General features: G+C 40.5%; 1 protein-coding gene across 1 annotated transcript in view; it reads right to left on the bottom strand.

The window, feature by feature from the left end:
- Window positions 1–2,330: 2,330 nt before the first annotated feature.
- adam12.L (ADAM metallopeptidase domain 12 L homeolog) overlaps window positions 2,331–17,394 on the bottom strand; it is a 342,539-nt gene continuing 327,475 nt past the window's right edge. The window contains exons 21-23 of the mRNA XM_018225176.2: window positions 15,914–16,108; window positions 13,598–13,728; window positions 2,331–4,428 (exon numbers count right to left, since the gene is read on the bottom strand). Coding sequence (XP_018080665.1) covers window positions 4,368–4,428; window positions 13,598–13,728; window positions 15,914–16,108 — 387 coding nt within the window. The 3' untranslated portion in view covers window positions 2,331–4,367. The remainder of the gene's footprint in view (window positions 4,429–13,597; window positions 13,729–15,913; window positions 16,109–17,394) is intronic.

The raw sequence follows: 17,394 nt of genomic DNA, 5'->3' as shown, positions 1-17,394 counted from the left end.
CAGACACAGTACAACTAAAAGAAAACTGTCATCGTTCTTTAGTTACAATGCAGATAACTATATGTTCTTCTTTCATTAATTAATAACCCCCATATGTAATAAAAGGGGGTTATTTATTAAAGTCTGAATGCCAAAAGTTTTTTACTACAAAATTTGAATTTTTAGTGGGGAAAAAAACCCTCACATTTTTCAAGATTTATTATATCCAGAGGATGGAAATATTAAAATCCGGCATCTCAGACTTGCCAAGGTTCTATTTAAGTCAGTGGGAGAGGTCCCTATCCTATTTGTATGTTTCTGTAGTCTGCGCTGGAATTAGCCCGAAAATACGACTATTTCAGACTTTTCAGCCAAAAATTTGTGCTTTTTGGGAAAAAAAAGTGGTTTCGGGAAAAAAAACAGACAATTCGGATTTTTGCACGATTTTTGTGTTTGTTCCCAATTAGATTTAAACGTGATTTTTTAATAATAAATCAGGTCCAATCGTGGATTCTAGTTTGGTCAGACTTTTTAAATTAAATAAACAGAAAAATTTGGATTTTGATAAATAAGGCCCTAAGGGGTAAATTTATCAAAGAGTGAAGTTCCGCAGCTCTCAATTCATTTCTATCAGATTTTGAAAGGCGTATTTATCAATGGGTGAAAGTGAAAGTTAACCCTTTGATAAATACGCCTATAAAAATCCCATAGAAATGAATGGAGAGTGGCGGAATTTCACTCTAGTGGCGGAACTTCACTATTAACTTTTGATAAATATACCCCTAAGTTTGCACAGGAGCACCCATAGCAACCAATAAGATGTTTTCTTTTAAACAGTTGACCAGTACATCCTATCTATTGATTGGTTGCTATGGGTAACTTCTCGTGGGCAAACTTAATGCTCTTTATTACATAAACCCTAAGTGGATACTACCAGGGAAGAGCAAACCATAGACACCAAACATTAAATAGCTCATTCACCATGTTTTTTGCACTTTGCACCCTTCCCTGCATGAAGGTAATTTGAAGCAGGTTTCTACACCTACAAACAACCTAGAGATATGTGTTCACCCTGTGAATACAACGCCCCCTGTGTTGATGCACTGTATTCACAAAGGACGGATGCAGCCAGCAACAGGCCCTTTACTTAAGGACAGGGCTGCCTAGTACCGCCCAATGCTCCATTCTTTTCTTCATATCTGGAAGCACAGCCAAACACTATCCAAAAGTGCTCTTTGAATGAGAACCTCTTTAAAGAAATTATCCCTTAATGGTAACAGTAAACATTACATTTAGCCCAAAATTGAGGTGTTACATCTCTCGAAACAGCACCCCGTATGCTAACATTGCAGTAGTCTAACACAGGGGTCCCCAACCGCCGTGCCTCGGACAATCTTGAACCAGAATTTTTGCCAGTGAAATGGAAAAGGGGAATGGGCTATTACCTAAAAAGCAGGTACTGTATCATGTACTGTATCTTTAAATGCACCACACTCTTGGGAGATTTATTAAGGCTCGAATGGTAAATTCTAATTTTTCGAGTTGATTTTTGGTCAAAACACACAATTCTGAGTTGGGAAAAATTTGAATTTGAAACTGATCATACCTCCACCCTGGAAGTAACTCGAATTCGATAGGTCGCCACCTAAAACCTGCCAAGTTCATGTAGAAGTCAATGGCAGAGGTCCAGTGATCCATTTGAAGATTTCAATAGCCTTCATGACATTCGGAGAAAAAAAACTCGAATCGGGTTCCGTCTACTTAGATTCAAATTCGTTTTGAGTTTTCAGGTTGGTAATATTCATTCGAGTTTTAGACATTCGAGTTTTGTCTTAAAGGGATACTGTCATGGGGAAAAATTATTTTTTTCAAAATGAATCAGTTAATAGTGCTGCTCCAGAATTCTGCACTGAAAGCCATTTCTCAAAGGAGCAAACAGATTTTTTTATATTTTGAAATCTGACATGGGGCTAGACATATTGTCAATTTCCCAGCTGCCCCAAGTCATGTGACTTGTGCTCTGATAAACTTCAATCACTCTTTACTGCTGTACTGCAAGTCAGAGTGATATCACCCCCCTCCCTTTTTCCCCCCAGCAGCCAAACAAAAGAACAATGGGAAGGTAACCAGATAACAGCTCCCTAACACAAGATAACAGCTGCCTGGTAGATCTAAGAACAACACTCAATAGTAAAAACCTATGTCCTATTCAGACACATTCAGTTACATTGAGAAGGAAAAACAGCAGCCATGACTTGGGGCAGCTGGGAAATTGACAAAATGTCTAGCCCCATGTCAAATTTCAAAATTGAATATAAAAAAATCTGTTTGCTCTTTTGAGAAATGGGTTTCAGTGCAGAATTCTGCTGGAGCAGCACTATTAACTGATGCGTTTCGAAAAAACCCATGTTTTCCGATGACAGGATCCCTTTAAATAAGATACTAATCGAGTTCATTTAAGGTAAAGATTGCTGGGGAAGTAGCTCAGCGTACCTGTACTCAGGCAATCAATAGAGCCGCTCCTGTTTAAATGCAAATCTGCAGAGAATGGCTTTGTGCTTATAATATGCTAGGAAATTCTTCAGCAATTCTACTAAATACTTTTCCATGCTGGGCTGAAGCAAAAATAAAATGTGCAGGCTTTAGTAACATCTATTGAGTACTGAACTTCATGACAGCATAAGAGGTGGTAAATAGTCTACATTTCTCTGGGTTTCTACTTTTCTCTGATGGGTTCTCTAGACTGATTTAGTAACAGTGGGCATATTTGTCTGGTATTGATGCAACCTATGGCAGCCAGTCGCATTTTTGATTGCAGTTTTCTGCAGCATATCGCTGATGGGTTGTTATGGGCTACTGCCGCGATGCAGTGCTTAATTGCCCAATGTTAGTAAGTGAATCCCAAAAATTGCACCAGGGCCGGAACTAGGGGAAGGCAGAAGAGGCACTTTCCTAGGACACAACAATGAGGGAGGCGCTAGGCAGGTACCTCCTTCTGCATGTGTCATTGCTGTGTGTATGAGCGCATGTTCGCTCGATTGCATGGTGGGGAGCGAGGTGGCCGGTCGGGGTTGACTAGGGCACCTGATTAGCTTGGCCCACCCCTAGAGTGCACAATGATGATGCCATATTGGCCTGGATGCACAATTGAGCATGCATTTAAAGTTTTTACAAAGGATACATGCGGCCATACATGCTCCTAGCACCTTGCGTTGAGCACCAATGCATCCGTCCAGCATGGACTCCAAAGAACCCTGGAATTACCACCAGTCTGGACATGATAGTTATTGCACTATACAATTAAAGCACCAAAAAGGGGGCCACAGGACACAACTTATGTTGATCATTCACCACGTAGAACAGGTGTTCCAGGTGCACCAGCCCCAGACCCTCAGCTTAGGGAGGGGAAAAACCAGCAGCATACAAAAAAGGGGTATGGGGCACTCCACAGGGGCCGCCAAGACACTTAATCATGTGCCCTCCAAGCCCGATACCCCGTTTTGGTATGCTGCTGATTCTGCTATACAAGCCATATATTTTTCCATGAAGCTAATAACACTTATTAGAAGTAAAATCACATTGGTCGCTCCAGTGTGCGGTATATAAAGCAACCTTAGTTTAGCACCATAGTTTGTAAACGTTAGATCTCTAGGCCCCTCTCTAGGCTCGTTCATAAGACAAGTGACATTATTGAACATAAGCGAATATCAATATCACATTATTGCAAGTTAGGCAGTGATTTACTATGACTTGGGCCGGGGGGGGGGATAAGCATATTCCCTTTTTGATGAATGCATTCATAGCGTTGGCTCCCACACGATCCTGTGCAGCAGTAACGATCTATTGAAGGATATTGTATTGAACTGTACATGTCTGTGATTATACTGTCCCGTTCAATATACAGTAAATAACAAAAGGCACCATGGATTAAATACTTGCAGGAAACAACGCACTACAACTTTAAGGCGATGGGGCTGATTCAACATTGTCGGCCAATCGCTTTAAACATTCCATAAAAGAGCGACGGCAAAACTTCCGTTCCATTCCGTATGCTATAAAGCAACAGGTTTCAAGTGTATTAAAAACTATAAAAATATTTCCCTTTTTTTTTCTGTAACGGAATCTTTGGTTAAATACATGAAATACAACGCACTGCACTGTACTAAATAGTCACCATAAATTAATAACTTACGAGCACCTGAGCAAACACAGAGAGCACCGCTAGAAAGCGTAGCACCAAACGCAACCGCTCAGTCCTTTCAAATATAATCAGATTTAACATTTTTCTTCTTTGTTAAAGATTCATTTAAAAAAAAGTGATGTTTCGGTAAACAAGCTCCAACGGGAATCAGAGCATAGTGCAAACGTCACGGAATTGTCTCTTCTTCTCACTTGCGCTGAGGTGGCTTGATGGGCCCTGGCAGCTGAGGGGGACACCTGGGTGCTGGCCTGAAATATCAAGAAAGTCATATTAATACAATGAGATCGGACGGACAAAAAACTCAAATATATTATTAGCAAATAAAATAAAAGAGCAAGTGGTTACATTTTATAACATGTTATTTTGCAGATCATGGTTTTTAGACAGGGTTTTTGTTTGTAAGGTTTAGTCTGTATATCAGTCAAGATAATCTACAGGGCTCATTTACCACTGTGTCAGACACAAGTACAAGATCACTAAGGGATGCAAAATATATACCCCGTAGGGCCCTATGGCTTTTGGACAATAATATGTGCCGGCTGCAATTTGTGGTGGGAGGTGCTCTCCTTTGTCTTGCTCTCTAGGCTGCACTTCTGAATGATGCACAAGCTTGGGGTGTTCCAGCCCACATACTGCCCAACACCCACCCTCTTTGAATGCAGTCGATTGGTTCACAAAAACTATTACATTTGTCCCAACCCTCCCATAGAGAACCCACCCCCAACCCTCCCCTAGAGAACCCGCACCCAACCCTCCCTTAGAGAACATACATCCAACCCTCCCCTACAGAACCTCTACTAGAGAACATGCACCCAACCCTCCCCTAGAGAACCCACACTCAACCCTCCATTAGAGAACATGCACCCAACCCTCCCCCACAGAACCCGCACTTAACCCTCCACTAGAGATCATGCACCCAACCCTCCCCTAGAGAACCCACATTCAACCCTCCACTAGAGAACCCAGACCCAATCCTCTCCTACAGAACATGCTCCCAACCCTCCCCTAGAGAACCTGCACTCAGCCCTCCACTAGAAAACATGCACGGAACCCTCCCCTAGAGAATCCACTCTCAACCCTCCAATGAAAAATCTGCACCAACCCTCCCCTACCGAACATGCTCCCAACCCTCCCCTAGAGAACCCACTCTCAAACCTTCAATAAAAAACCTGCACCAACCCCCCCTACAGAACATGCACCCAACCCTCCCCTAAAGAACCCACTCTCAACCCTCCACTAGAGAACCCACACTCAACCCTCCCCTATAGAACCCACACTCAACCCTCCCCTACAGAACATGCTCCCAACCCTCCCCTATAGAACCCACACTCAGCCTTCCCCTACAGAACATGCACTCAACCCTCCCCTAGAGAAACTGCACTCAACTCTCCACTAGACAACATGCACCCAATCCTCCCCAGAAACCCTCACCCAACCCTGACCTAGAGAACACACAAACCCCTGAGCCAGTGGACCCTTATTTTGAACTGAACCCAAACCCGCCAGTGAAATTCCTGCCACTAACTTCACCAACAGGTTGGTCTTGCTGGAAAGGGAGGAGGGTCCCTTAGAAATCGGTTCCACGCAAGACTCTATTGGGGGGCGCTGGTTTATTAGGCAGCCCCCAATGGTTATAATTGCTTATTTCAGACCCCAGTCCAGCACTCCTCTTCATAAAAATAACAGGGTGATGTTCTACTGAGCGCCACACCTCCATATTCTTGGGGAAAACAACCTTTCTGTAATTTGGAACTTTTCTGGATAACGGGATTCCAGATAACGGATCCCATACCTGTACTACTTGGTCTGGCTCTGTGCAGCACTTACTAGAATACAATAATAAACCGGCGTGTTTATCAGCCAAATGGCTCATTGGGCGAAGTCTTGAGAATGTGATTATAATTACTGAAGGGCTCTTAACAAATTACTCCCCCCCCTGTGATTAACTCTTTCCTTGCCATGTGAAGCTTGTATACAATATACAAATATTCAAATAATAAAAATATTCCATTCTCACAAAAAGGGGTTAATCACACGATGGCGGTGCCCGTTTAAAGTCGACACGGAAACAGTAATTAAAGATCTAATTAATAAACGGATGCTAAAATAATTACAGAAAAGCCACTGATTTAATAAAGTGCCGAGTTCAGCCGAGAATGAATAGGAACTGGCCCACTGATGTATCGTGTAAATGGGGGCAGGCAGCAGATTTAGCTCTGACAGATTTAATTGAATGCTGAGGAGTCTCAGGTAGTTTGGGGACAGCTCTGGAGCACAGACACCAAAGGTTCATTATTACTGAGGCACGTTAATAATAGATTAGGCTTCTAATGCAATGTTAACCTCTGTTAATCATTTTCCTAAGCTTTGTAAAATCTGATTTTTCCATTGAGTGCAGTTGAACGTAACAATAACTGCCCTCCGAGCAATGTATCTCCCCCCGGCGGGATATTCTGTGCTTGGATCTCAATAACTGTCATTACAGGTCTGATTTATGGTTTGGTTTTTAATACTTCTAGCAGTAACTATTGATGGGATAATAATAAATACTAAGTAATAATAAATACATCAGTTACATAAAGTAGCTCTTATATATGCTGCAGTTTCCCAAAGATACACTGGAAATGCCAAGTTTGGATGAAAGTAGGAATATAGTGTATGTGTATATTTGGGAAGTTCCAAGACAGGACCTTCCAGCGGTTGTGGGATACAATTACCTGCTTCTTGCACCGTGCTAGTCAATTGTATGGCAATGTGGCTCATCTCAGATTGGCACCCCCCAAATCTCCAGCTTCTCAAAGTTTATAGCTGGGGTCTGGGGAACCCATGTACCACAGTGATGTATTTGGGATCTGGGAATTACTAACAGTGACCTTAGTCATGTGCTGCCATGGACAATGTTGGGAAAGAACAACCTCCAGTGACTGCACAATGCCCTTTAATGATCTATGTTTTATCGATCTATCATCTATCCATCTATCCATCTATTTATACATCTATCATCTATCTACGTGTCTATCTATCTATCTATCTATCTATCTATCTATCATCTATCTACGTATCTATCTATCTATCTATCTATCTATCTATCTATCTATCTATCTATCTATCTATCTATCTATCCACCAAATGCCCTACACATATAGCAGTAGAGCCTGACTTTACAGAGTAATAACTAAGAACCTCTTGGGTGTATCCTTAATTTACTCTGCAATATACGGTCTCAGAAATGGCTGAAGAAATGTCTGGGGTTAAGGTGTCAATCACTGATGTTTGTGCTAAGGGGCAAGTCCAGTCCCTCCAGTATATATATATAGTGAATAAAGTACCCCCTCTTGTAAAATATAAGGATATTATAAGTTACCGAGGAGTTCGGCCTCGTGTTTTTATACAGGTCATGAAACTCCGAAGTAACTTCTAATATCCTCATATTTTACAACTGGGGGTACTTTATTCATATAATACACAAGTTTCAGTGAGTCATGTGACAGAAATGACATCAGAACTCACCGTTTATAACTGATGACATCAGAACTCACCGTTTATAAGGATATAATTTACAGGATATTCATGGCTTTTGTGTATTAAATATCTCTCTCTCTCTCTCTCTCTCTCTATATATATATATATATATATAAATATATACACACAAGAAGAGTGAAAATACTCTCACTCATATGGGATGATGACCTGATGTATATGAACTCCTCCTATTCTAATGCTTCCTCATACCCAATCATAAAAGGCAGAGTAGCACAAAGGGGTTGATGGCTGCCATGTCTTTCTGTTTGACTTTGTGTTCCTCACCAAGAGCTTGAGCTTTAGAAGTCAGGACCTGATCACCTTCTACTGGTTGGTGATCACTGCCAAAGTGCTATTATAAGGACTCCCCTTGTACAGTGTTGCTGCCCTTCCTTCCATTTCTGCCTCTTTACTGTAAAGTGAGAACTTTAACTGGCTTCTAATGTAGAAAACACCTAGTAATGATAACTTGGTGTGGTGGGATACAGTATTTATATAATAAGAAATGTAATGGCTCAGACATAGCTGCTTCCCAGTAGAAAGGCAAGAAGTGTATCTATGACATGACATTGCCATTCAGCATTCTCTCATAGCCTCAATTGAACTACAGAATGTTTTATTCAGTGTGTTCCCATTCTAAGTAAAGGCATTTCAATTACTGTGATTCACCCTGAGGGAACTCTACAATCAAAACACCCTGGGTGCCCCTGTTCTAAATGTAATATTATTACAGTCGAACCTCGAAATTGTGTTTTCCCAGGGGCTGCGAAAAATCACCTAAATTCCAGGAAAACAGTTCAGTGTGAAAATAAAAACTGGGTAAATAGATAGATTGTGCAAAATAAAAAATGTTTCTAATATAGTTAGTTAGCCAAAAATGTAATATATAAAGGCTGGAGTGACTGAATGTCTAACATAATAGACAGAACACTACTTCCTGCTTTTCAGCTCTCTTGGTTTACACTAGTAGCAACAAAGATAAAGACATGATGCTTATTTTCAGATGGTGTATCTAAGGTACCTCCAAATTCTAACGATATGTTGATATCCCTAGTTGATAAAGGAGGAGGGATTACTATTGTGTTAAGCTCTTGGGCTAAGGGTCTAGAGGACAGATCAAGCCACACTTCTGCATTAAGATATTAGGACCCTGTAATCCAGGATTAGCAAGTGATTGCTAAAAAGTGGCAATAACAATATATTCTGCAACATACTAAAAGTTAACTTGAAGGTGAATCATCCAGTAACATACATATGTAAACATTCTGGCACAGTATATATAGGGGGTTATTTATCAAAGGTCGAGTGTTAGGGGGTTATTTATCAAAGTCCAAATTTATCTCAGTATTTTCTGCTGTAAACTCCGATCAAATCCGGTCTCGTTTTTTCCGCTTATCTATTATTAAATTTTTCAGAAAATTTGATTTGCGGAATTTTCACCTGAAAACTCAGAAAATTCCGGGGTATTGCACGAAATCCAGCGCACATCAAAAAATCATTAGGACTTCTCCCATTGACTTACCTGCAACATCGACAGGTCTGAGATAATAAATTCCGAAAAAGTCTGATTTTATAAAAAAAAAATCAGAGTTTAGTTAATTATCCCCTTAGAGTTACTTTCACCTTGATCGCACTCGAAACTCAAATGGTATCTTATGTAAGAAAAGACCCGAATCTCAGAGTTCGAGTCTCGCAACCCGAAAACTTGAATCAATCAATTTTTCGGCAAAAAAAACCCTCAAATTGATCGACTCTAATGATAATGATAATGAAACTCTAATGAGTTTTGGGGAAAGGCCTCAGAAAAAAACTTGAACATCAGGCTGTTAACATCTTTAAATATTTCAAGGGACCTCTGCCATTGACTCCTACATGAACTCAACAGGTTTTAGATTGTGTATTTTTGGATTCAAGCAATTTCCAGGGTTGGGGTATAAGAAATCTCGATCATTCGAGTTTTTTCATTTAAAATTGAATTGTGCCAGTTTTTTTTAACTGGAAAATGTGAGTTTTGACCAAAATATACAACTCAATAACTTGAATTTTCAGGGAAAAAAACAGCTCGAACCTTGAAAAATCTGCCCCTAAGAATAGCCAGGGCAGTAGTTCGACAAGGAGAACCTTGGAGAGCAAATAAGCACCCATATATTTATCCTACGTTGTTTTGAGTTTAGGACTCCTCAAGGGCCCCATGGTTTGGGAACCTTATATTTTAGCACCTAAAAAACGACCCCTGCTTAATCCCTCCACTGCCCAAGTGGGTGGTGATCTCTCACTGCACAACGGCACATCTGAATTTTGATATTTTTAGTATAAACACGGACTCATAAAATGTTCAGGAAACGGAAACTACTGGCCATCCTGTTTTTTGGGCAGTAGTACCATAAGCTTGGCTACACCCATTATCCATAACCGGAAGAGCTTATTATTCTTATAAATAATAGGGGATGAGACAAATGCAGCAAATGTACAGCTTACAGAAGAAACACTAAAAAAAACATATACTTGTTTATTGCAACTAAAAAGAATCATTTGCATTGTAAAGTAAAACTTGGTGCAGAGAGAAGAACGAAAAGGTGCTTAAACAAAACCTGTCATTTATTTAAAGAATACATATCGAATTTGTTTTTTCTTTACTGCTGTATCGACATCTGCTGTATCCCACCTGTGTGCAGATTTATATTTAGCTGGTATAAAAAAGGAAATGACTATCATTTAGAAACAAGTTCAAGTTTGCTGGAAAAAATGTCTCACTGCAAATATATTAAATGGAAAATGGGTATTTGGACTTTTTCAGCAGGATTTGCATTTGTCCGAATCCTCGTGTCTGGCCGAACCAAATATGAATTCTTAAAATCACTTGACTTTTCATCACAAAACGAGGAAGTAAAGAAATGTTTAACACACCTCTGATCCGGCCTCTGATTTGGATTCCGTTCAGTATTCAGCTGAATCTTTCACAAAGGATTCTGAGGTTCAGCCAAATCCCAATATAGTGGATTCGGTGCATCCCTGTTGGTTTGCCACCATGTTTCTCCTCTTCTGACTACCAATGAGCTTGTTTGTACCCAAGATCCATCATCCAAAGTAGCACAAATTAATGTGTGATGTCAGACACTGCATTGTACCGGATTGGGTGGCAATATGTTTATTGGATTAGTGAAGGAGAAGATGACATCAACCTCCAGCAATCTCAGATTAGGGCAATTAATAGCAAAATTAATAAAATCCCCTGAACATAAAAGAGTTAAGTAATCTCTCCAATGGCCACCAAAAAAAAAAAAATTTTCATTTCTGTTTTATAATCGCAAATATAATCGGAAAACATGGATTTTTTTTTTTAAAAAAAGAACGTATTCTGCCTTTTAAAGAATGGGCGGAATACGTTCTATTTACTGTGTTCCTATTGAACAAAGGTGTATTTAGAGATAGATAGATGTATGGGATCTGTCTTCCATAGACTCCATTTTATCCAAATATTTATTTAAAACTGATTTCCTTTTTCTCTGTAATAATAAAACAGTAGCTTGTACTTGATCCCAACTAAGATATAATTAATTCTTATTGGAAGAAAAACCAGCCTATCGGGTTTATTTAGGGGCCGATTCACTAACTTCGAGTGAAGGATTCGAAGGTAAAAAACTTTGAATTTCGAAGTTTTTTTTGGGCTACTTCGACCATCGAATGGGCTACTTCGACCTTCGACTATGACTTCGAATCGAAGGATTCGAAGTAAAAATCGTTCGACTATTCGACCATTTGATAGTCGAAGTACTGTCTCTTTAAAAAAACCTTTGACCCCCTACTTCGCCACCTAAAACCTACCGAAGTAAATGACTGGTGACCTGGTGGACACATAGGGGCAGATAACTAAAGGGTGAAGTGGCCGTCACTATCGAAAATCCGCAGGGACATTGGCAATTTACTAACAGGCATAGAGGATAATACTCTAGCGAAAGAGTCCGTTGCTAGCGCAGATTCACGCCCTATCGCCAGGCGGATTTTCACTCAGTCGAGCGATCGTTACTCCGCAAATTCAGAAAAGTTGCGAATTTTCCATAAAGTTATCTCATTCGCCAGAGTTTTCTTCGCCACCTTAGTCCTGGCGAACTGATAAGATGAATTTCGAAGTTTTTTTTGGGCTACTTCGACCATCGAATGGGCTACTTCGACCTTCGACTACGACTTCGAATCGAAGGATTCGAAGTAAAAATCGTTCGACTATTCGACCATTTGATAGTCGAAGTACTGTCTCTTTAAAAAAAACTTTGACCCCCTAGTTCACCATCTAAAAGCTACCGAAGTCAATGTTAGCCTATGGGGAAGGTCCCCATAGGCTTGGCTAAGTTTTTTTGATCGAAGGATATTCCTTCGATCGTTGGATTAAAATCCTTCGAATCGTTTGATTCGAAGGATTTTATCGTTCGATCGAAGGAATTATCCTTCGATCGTTCGACCGAACTATCTGCGCTAAATCCTTCGACTTCGATATTCGAAGTCGAAGGATTTTAATTGCTGGTCGAATATCGAGGGTTAATTAACCCTCGATATTCGACCCTAAGTGAATCGGCCCCTTAATGTCTACATGATTTTCTAGTATGTTACAGAGAGCAATATTATCTGGAAAAAAACCCAGTTCCCGAGCATTCTGGATAAAAGGTTCCATACATGTATATGTAAATTATACTCATGATAGGTAAATCATGAACTGTAATTTACTAGGGATGCACCAAATCCACTATTTTGCGATTCGGCTGAATTCCAAATCATTTATGAAGTATTCTGGTGGATCATATACTGAATCTAAACCCTAACTTGCATATGCAAATTAAGGGAAGAACTGTGCAAGAAAAGATTCAGAATTTTCTTACTTGATGATGATGAAAAGTCCCCTGATTTTAAGGATTCGGATTAATTTCAGACAGGTACTTTGATCCGACCGAAAAGACTGAATCTTGGCTGAATCCCGAACCAAATCCTGGATTTGTTGCATCTTTACTAATAGCCCAGACAGACGTGCAAGAGCACTTAGGAACAGAAGAGCTCGACCCTTAGTTCTCCTGCTGAGAACACCTAAGGAGGCAGAACTGTAATCCTGGGGGTGAACACAGGTCTCTTTGCTCCTGTGACAGTTTATTTAGGCTGGAACAAACGGTGCAAAGAAATGGGTGCAACTTGCCTTTCAGTTTGTAAATGACCCCCATAGTGTAGAATGGAGCACTGGGTCCCAAAGATCCCAAATTAAAAAGTTAAGAAGCACCAATGTAGTGCTTACATCTCTCTAATATAGACGCAATAAGCTACGCCAGGGGTGCTTCGCCAATGAGGCGAGTTGAGGCTGTCGCCTCAGGCGGCAGCGCCCCACTAGTTACCAAGGGCAGCAAATATGCTGCTCCTGGTACTTTAAGAGCGGATTTCTGGGGGAGGGGGGCAGCAGCAACTGCTGCTGCCTCAGGCAGCGGAGGGGCCAGGATCGCCCCTGAGCTACGCGACATATACAGACAGACCTATGGTGAGCGAGTCCTATCATCATCTGCAAAATAGAAACGCTTTTTCTTGCAAAGCAATTCCCATTCCTGGCATTTGGATCAGAGATTGTGCTGCAGCTGGATTAGTAGTAGATGCCGTTCCCGACACCTCTGTGTTTGGAGCTTTTAGTGATTTACCCTTGGGAATGACAATTTTGATTTTGTGATGTTCCATCCAAAGGCTACGACACGCTAAATCTTTTTCAGATCCAATTTATTTACAGTCCAGTTCCCCCCATTGCCTGAGGCATTAGAAACTTAAGAAAACACTCAGTCCTTTGGAAGAGCACAGAAGGCTGCAGCGTGTTTCCAAACATCTTATAAATGCGCCTGAGATATTGGGAACTTGAAGAAGAAAGCGTCTTACCTCACAGGAGTGATCCGAGGCACGTGCTCTTGATGTTCAGACATTGTGCTTAAGGCACTATCGGATTGGGAAGTTTTATTGAAAGGAACGGCTGGCAGCGGCTTTTGTGGAGGGCTTGGTATACAGGAACCCTAGAGGGGGAAAAAGCCAAAACACATATTGAAGATAGAATTTGTCTGCCAAACACTTTTGCAACTTTCAGAGTTCAAAAAGGGAAATTGCAAAGCCAGAAATATGTCTTCTGCTTTACTAAAGCTGGGCATAATTTGTAGGTTTGGCCTAAATCAGGACAAGCCCATGGCATGGGATTGGGTCATAATAAAGGCTCAGCGAGACCTACTGTATTGGTGGAAGAAAATACCCATATGGTTCTTGTTTCATGGTATTTATTACACATCTGGATCAGAGCAGGCTGTTGGGAGAGCCCCATATTTGGGCCAACAAGATGCCAACTTGGTCTGTAGGGGCAGCTTTTGTTGGCCAGTGTATGGGCACCTAAAGTTTATGGACTACACAAAACAGGTTTCCTAACTTTGGAAAAATAATAATTTCTTTTAGGGTCAGGCCACACTGGGCATTTTGGGGAGATTTGGTCGCCTGGCGACTAATCGCCTCGTCTTTGCGGCGACCAATCTCCCCAAACGCCTTCCCTCACTCCGAAGTCGCCCGAAGTTTCCTCGTGATTGGCGCCGGTGGTTTTTCATTTTAGCCGGCACAGAATGAGGAAAGGCGTTTGGGGAGATTGGTCACTGCAAAGGCGAGGTGATTAGTCGCCAGTCTACCAAATCTCCCCAAACGCCCAGTGTGGCCTTATCCGTAGCTGTGAGGCTTTCTGACTAATGGCAACTTCTGACACTCGGTTACTGCTGATAAATAAATATATATAAAGGCAAGTGGATGGCATCAGACTGCAAGTTTAATACTATAAGTAAAATACCATTGTTCAATACATTTAAAAAAATCCAGCTCAGGAGAATTAAATTGTGTAATAAGTTATGAATTCATCACCTATTTCACAATGTAATTGTGGAGTATAAAAGGGGTGTTTCGTATTTATGGTAACTTTTAGGGGCAGATTTATCAAGGGTAGAAGGAATTGGAGGGAATTTTCGAAGTAAAAAAATTCGAAATTCAAAGTAATTTTTTGGATATTTCGACCATTGAATAGGATACTATGACTTTGAATTTATTTTGAATTCGATTCGAAGTAAAATAGTTCGAATATTATTTAATTGAAGTACTGTCTCTTTAAAAAAACTTTGACTTCAATACTTCGCCAAATTAAACCTGCCGAAGCGCCATGTTAGCCTATGGGGACCTTTTAATGCCTTTACACATCAAAGTAAAATCGTTCGATCGTACACTAAAATCGTTCGTTCGATTTTACTTCGATTGCTCGATGGCCAAATTCGGTGAAAAATCCTTTGACTTCGATATTCGAAGCCGAAGTATATAAAATTTTTTACTTCGAAATTCGACCCTTGATAAATGTGCCCCTTAGTGTATTTTAGAATGCCTGCCACGTATGTGCTGGTGGGGAGCTCCATTTTTTGGGGTAAAGTCCAGAATTGAAAATTAAACAAATGAATAATGAAATATATAATGAAACAAAAAAAGGAAAATGTTGTTACAAAGATGATCTCTTACCAAAGTAACCCCCAGTCCAAGGGTTTGCCAATTTTTGGGAAAATACAAAGCATTCAAATGTAGTAAGAGGTCATCCTGTAGTAAAGCAGTAGCCAAAAATGTTTTTATGAAAGGAAAAAAATCTTTATATATTATGACATATGTAAGCCTGATACGTTTTGTGCCTGAGGTGGGCACTTACTCATAGGCTAGTCCACTAGCCTATGAGTAAGTGTAAGTCTACAAATATAATAATATTGCTACTTTTTATTATTTGTATTTTTATTCAGGTTCTCTCCTATTCATATTCCAGTCTCTTATTCAAATCAGTGCATGGTTGCTAGGGTAATCTGGACCCTAGCAACCAGATTGCTGAAGACTGGAGAGCTGCTGAATAAAAAGCTATGTAACTCATGGTGCACAACCAGTGTTATGTCGCTAATAGCAGGCTTTATATTAACAGAAGTCTTTGAATGTTGAATGTCAGGGAACCTAACTGTCAGTGAACTTTCTATGCATTATTTATAGGCAGTTAGCCCTAGAGCAGTTGAGTTCAAAGCTTGGTATTAGCAGTCTAAAACTGCTAAAATTCCAAAAAAAAAAAACTAAAAATAGAAAGATTTATTATTTTTCCATGAATTCATTTTTTGGGGGGGGCACCCCTTTTATGGGAATAATAATACAATATACCTGTAAACATCTAACAGAAGGCTTTGCTGGAAGTGGCCGAGCTGGAACTGTTTGTTGGAACGGAAGACTGTGACGTGGCACTTGGACTTTTCTTGGAAGGCTGTGCTGAGGTAATTCAAGTATCCTTATTGGGTGGCTAATGTCGATAGGGTGACAGCGGGGCAGTCTAGTATTGTATTGTATTGAACATTCCTCCTGTTAAATAGAAAACAACAATTATGGTTATTAGGGTTCAATCACTTTTTAGAGAGCTGGAAATCAGTGCAATTTTCCCATAAGTTGTACAAAACATTTAAGACTCCTTTTTAAAGATATTTTTTTTAGATAGTACAGGCATATAGAATTTAATATACGTGTTATATTGCCCCAGGGTAGAAGGACTGGGTTTACAAAAGTGGTTCACACACATCCTTGACTGATTGGTTCACCTTTAGGTTAACTTTTAGGGGGTTATTTATTAAGGATCGAGTTTTCCACAGAAATTTGAGTTTTCGAGTTAATTTTTTTGGGTCACAACTCACCTTTTCAGGTAAAAAAAAAAAACCTTCACTCGAATGGAAAAAACTTGATTCTGTGAGGTCCAGTTCCGAAACCCAAAAACTCGAATTAATAGTGTTTTCCACTAGAAAAATCTGTATTTTGGGCAATACCCGAACGTCATCTTCAACTGGTTTAAGGGACCTCTGCCATTGACTCCTACATGACCTCGAAAGGTTTTAGATGGTGTATTTTCAGATTCGAGCTGCTTCCAGGGTCTGGTATAATAATCGGGTATAAATAATAAAAAAAGGGAGATCGGGAAAGGGGGTCTGGCCAAACGGGTTTTTTCCCGGCGTCCCGTCAGTCCGACCCTGAGTATTAGGCTGGCCAACACATCACTGCACCACCGGACCTAAGCCTGCCTCCAATTGTGTAAGAGAGTTGACCACAGGGATCCAGCAGTTGGCTGGTGGAATTTTTTCTGTATAACATACCTCCCAACATTTTGGAGAAAGAAGGACAAAAAGGTTTGCCACACCTGTTTTTGTAGCCACACCTCCTAATTACCATGTTCATTTTACTAAATTTGGCAGGTTATGGAAGTTTGAAAACATTTCTGTGGTTTGTATGTGTTATTACAGTTTTGCCAATGAAGGTGAATAGCCCTTTAAGCTGCAAGGCACAGTTTCCCCAAGAAACCTGCTTATCTTAAATTTGTTACAATCGTTTCTTTGCTTATCTTAAATTGTTACAAATGTATCCAAGTGCACCTGCCACGTATTCTGGGCTCTCTGCCAAAAGCCAATTAAGTTAAAAACGTTGTATCTTTTTCTGGCCGTTCAGTAGTGATGTGCTGGTAGGCCCAATACCTGTGGGATCCGCAGGTTGGGTGGGTTCGGGCCGACACCTCACCTCCATTTGCTGGTGGCTGCCGGCTTCCAACTTTCGACTTAATTTTTTAAAGCCTCCTGTGACATTATCGGTGGGTTGGGGCGGCGTGT

The sequence above is a fragment of the Xenopus laevis genome, chromosome 7L, assembly GCF_017654675.1.
Source record: "Xenopus laevis strain J_2021 chromosome 7L, Xenopus_laevis_v10.1, whole genome shotgun sequence".
Classification (NCBI taxonomy): Eukaryota; Metazoa; Chordata; class Amphibia; order Anura; family Pipidae; genus Xenopus; species Xenopus laevis.
Note: the sequence above shows the minus strand (reverse complement) of the source record. Positions and strands in the feature narration are given on the sequence as shown.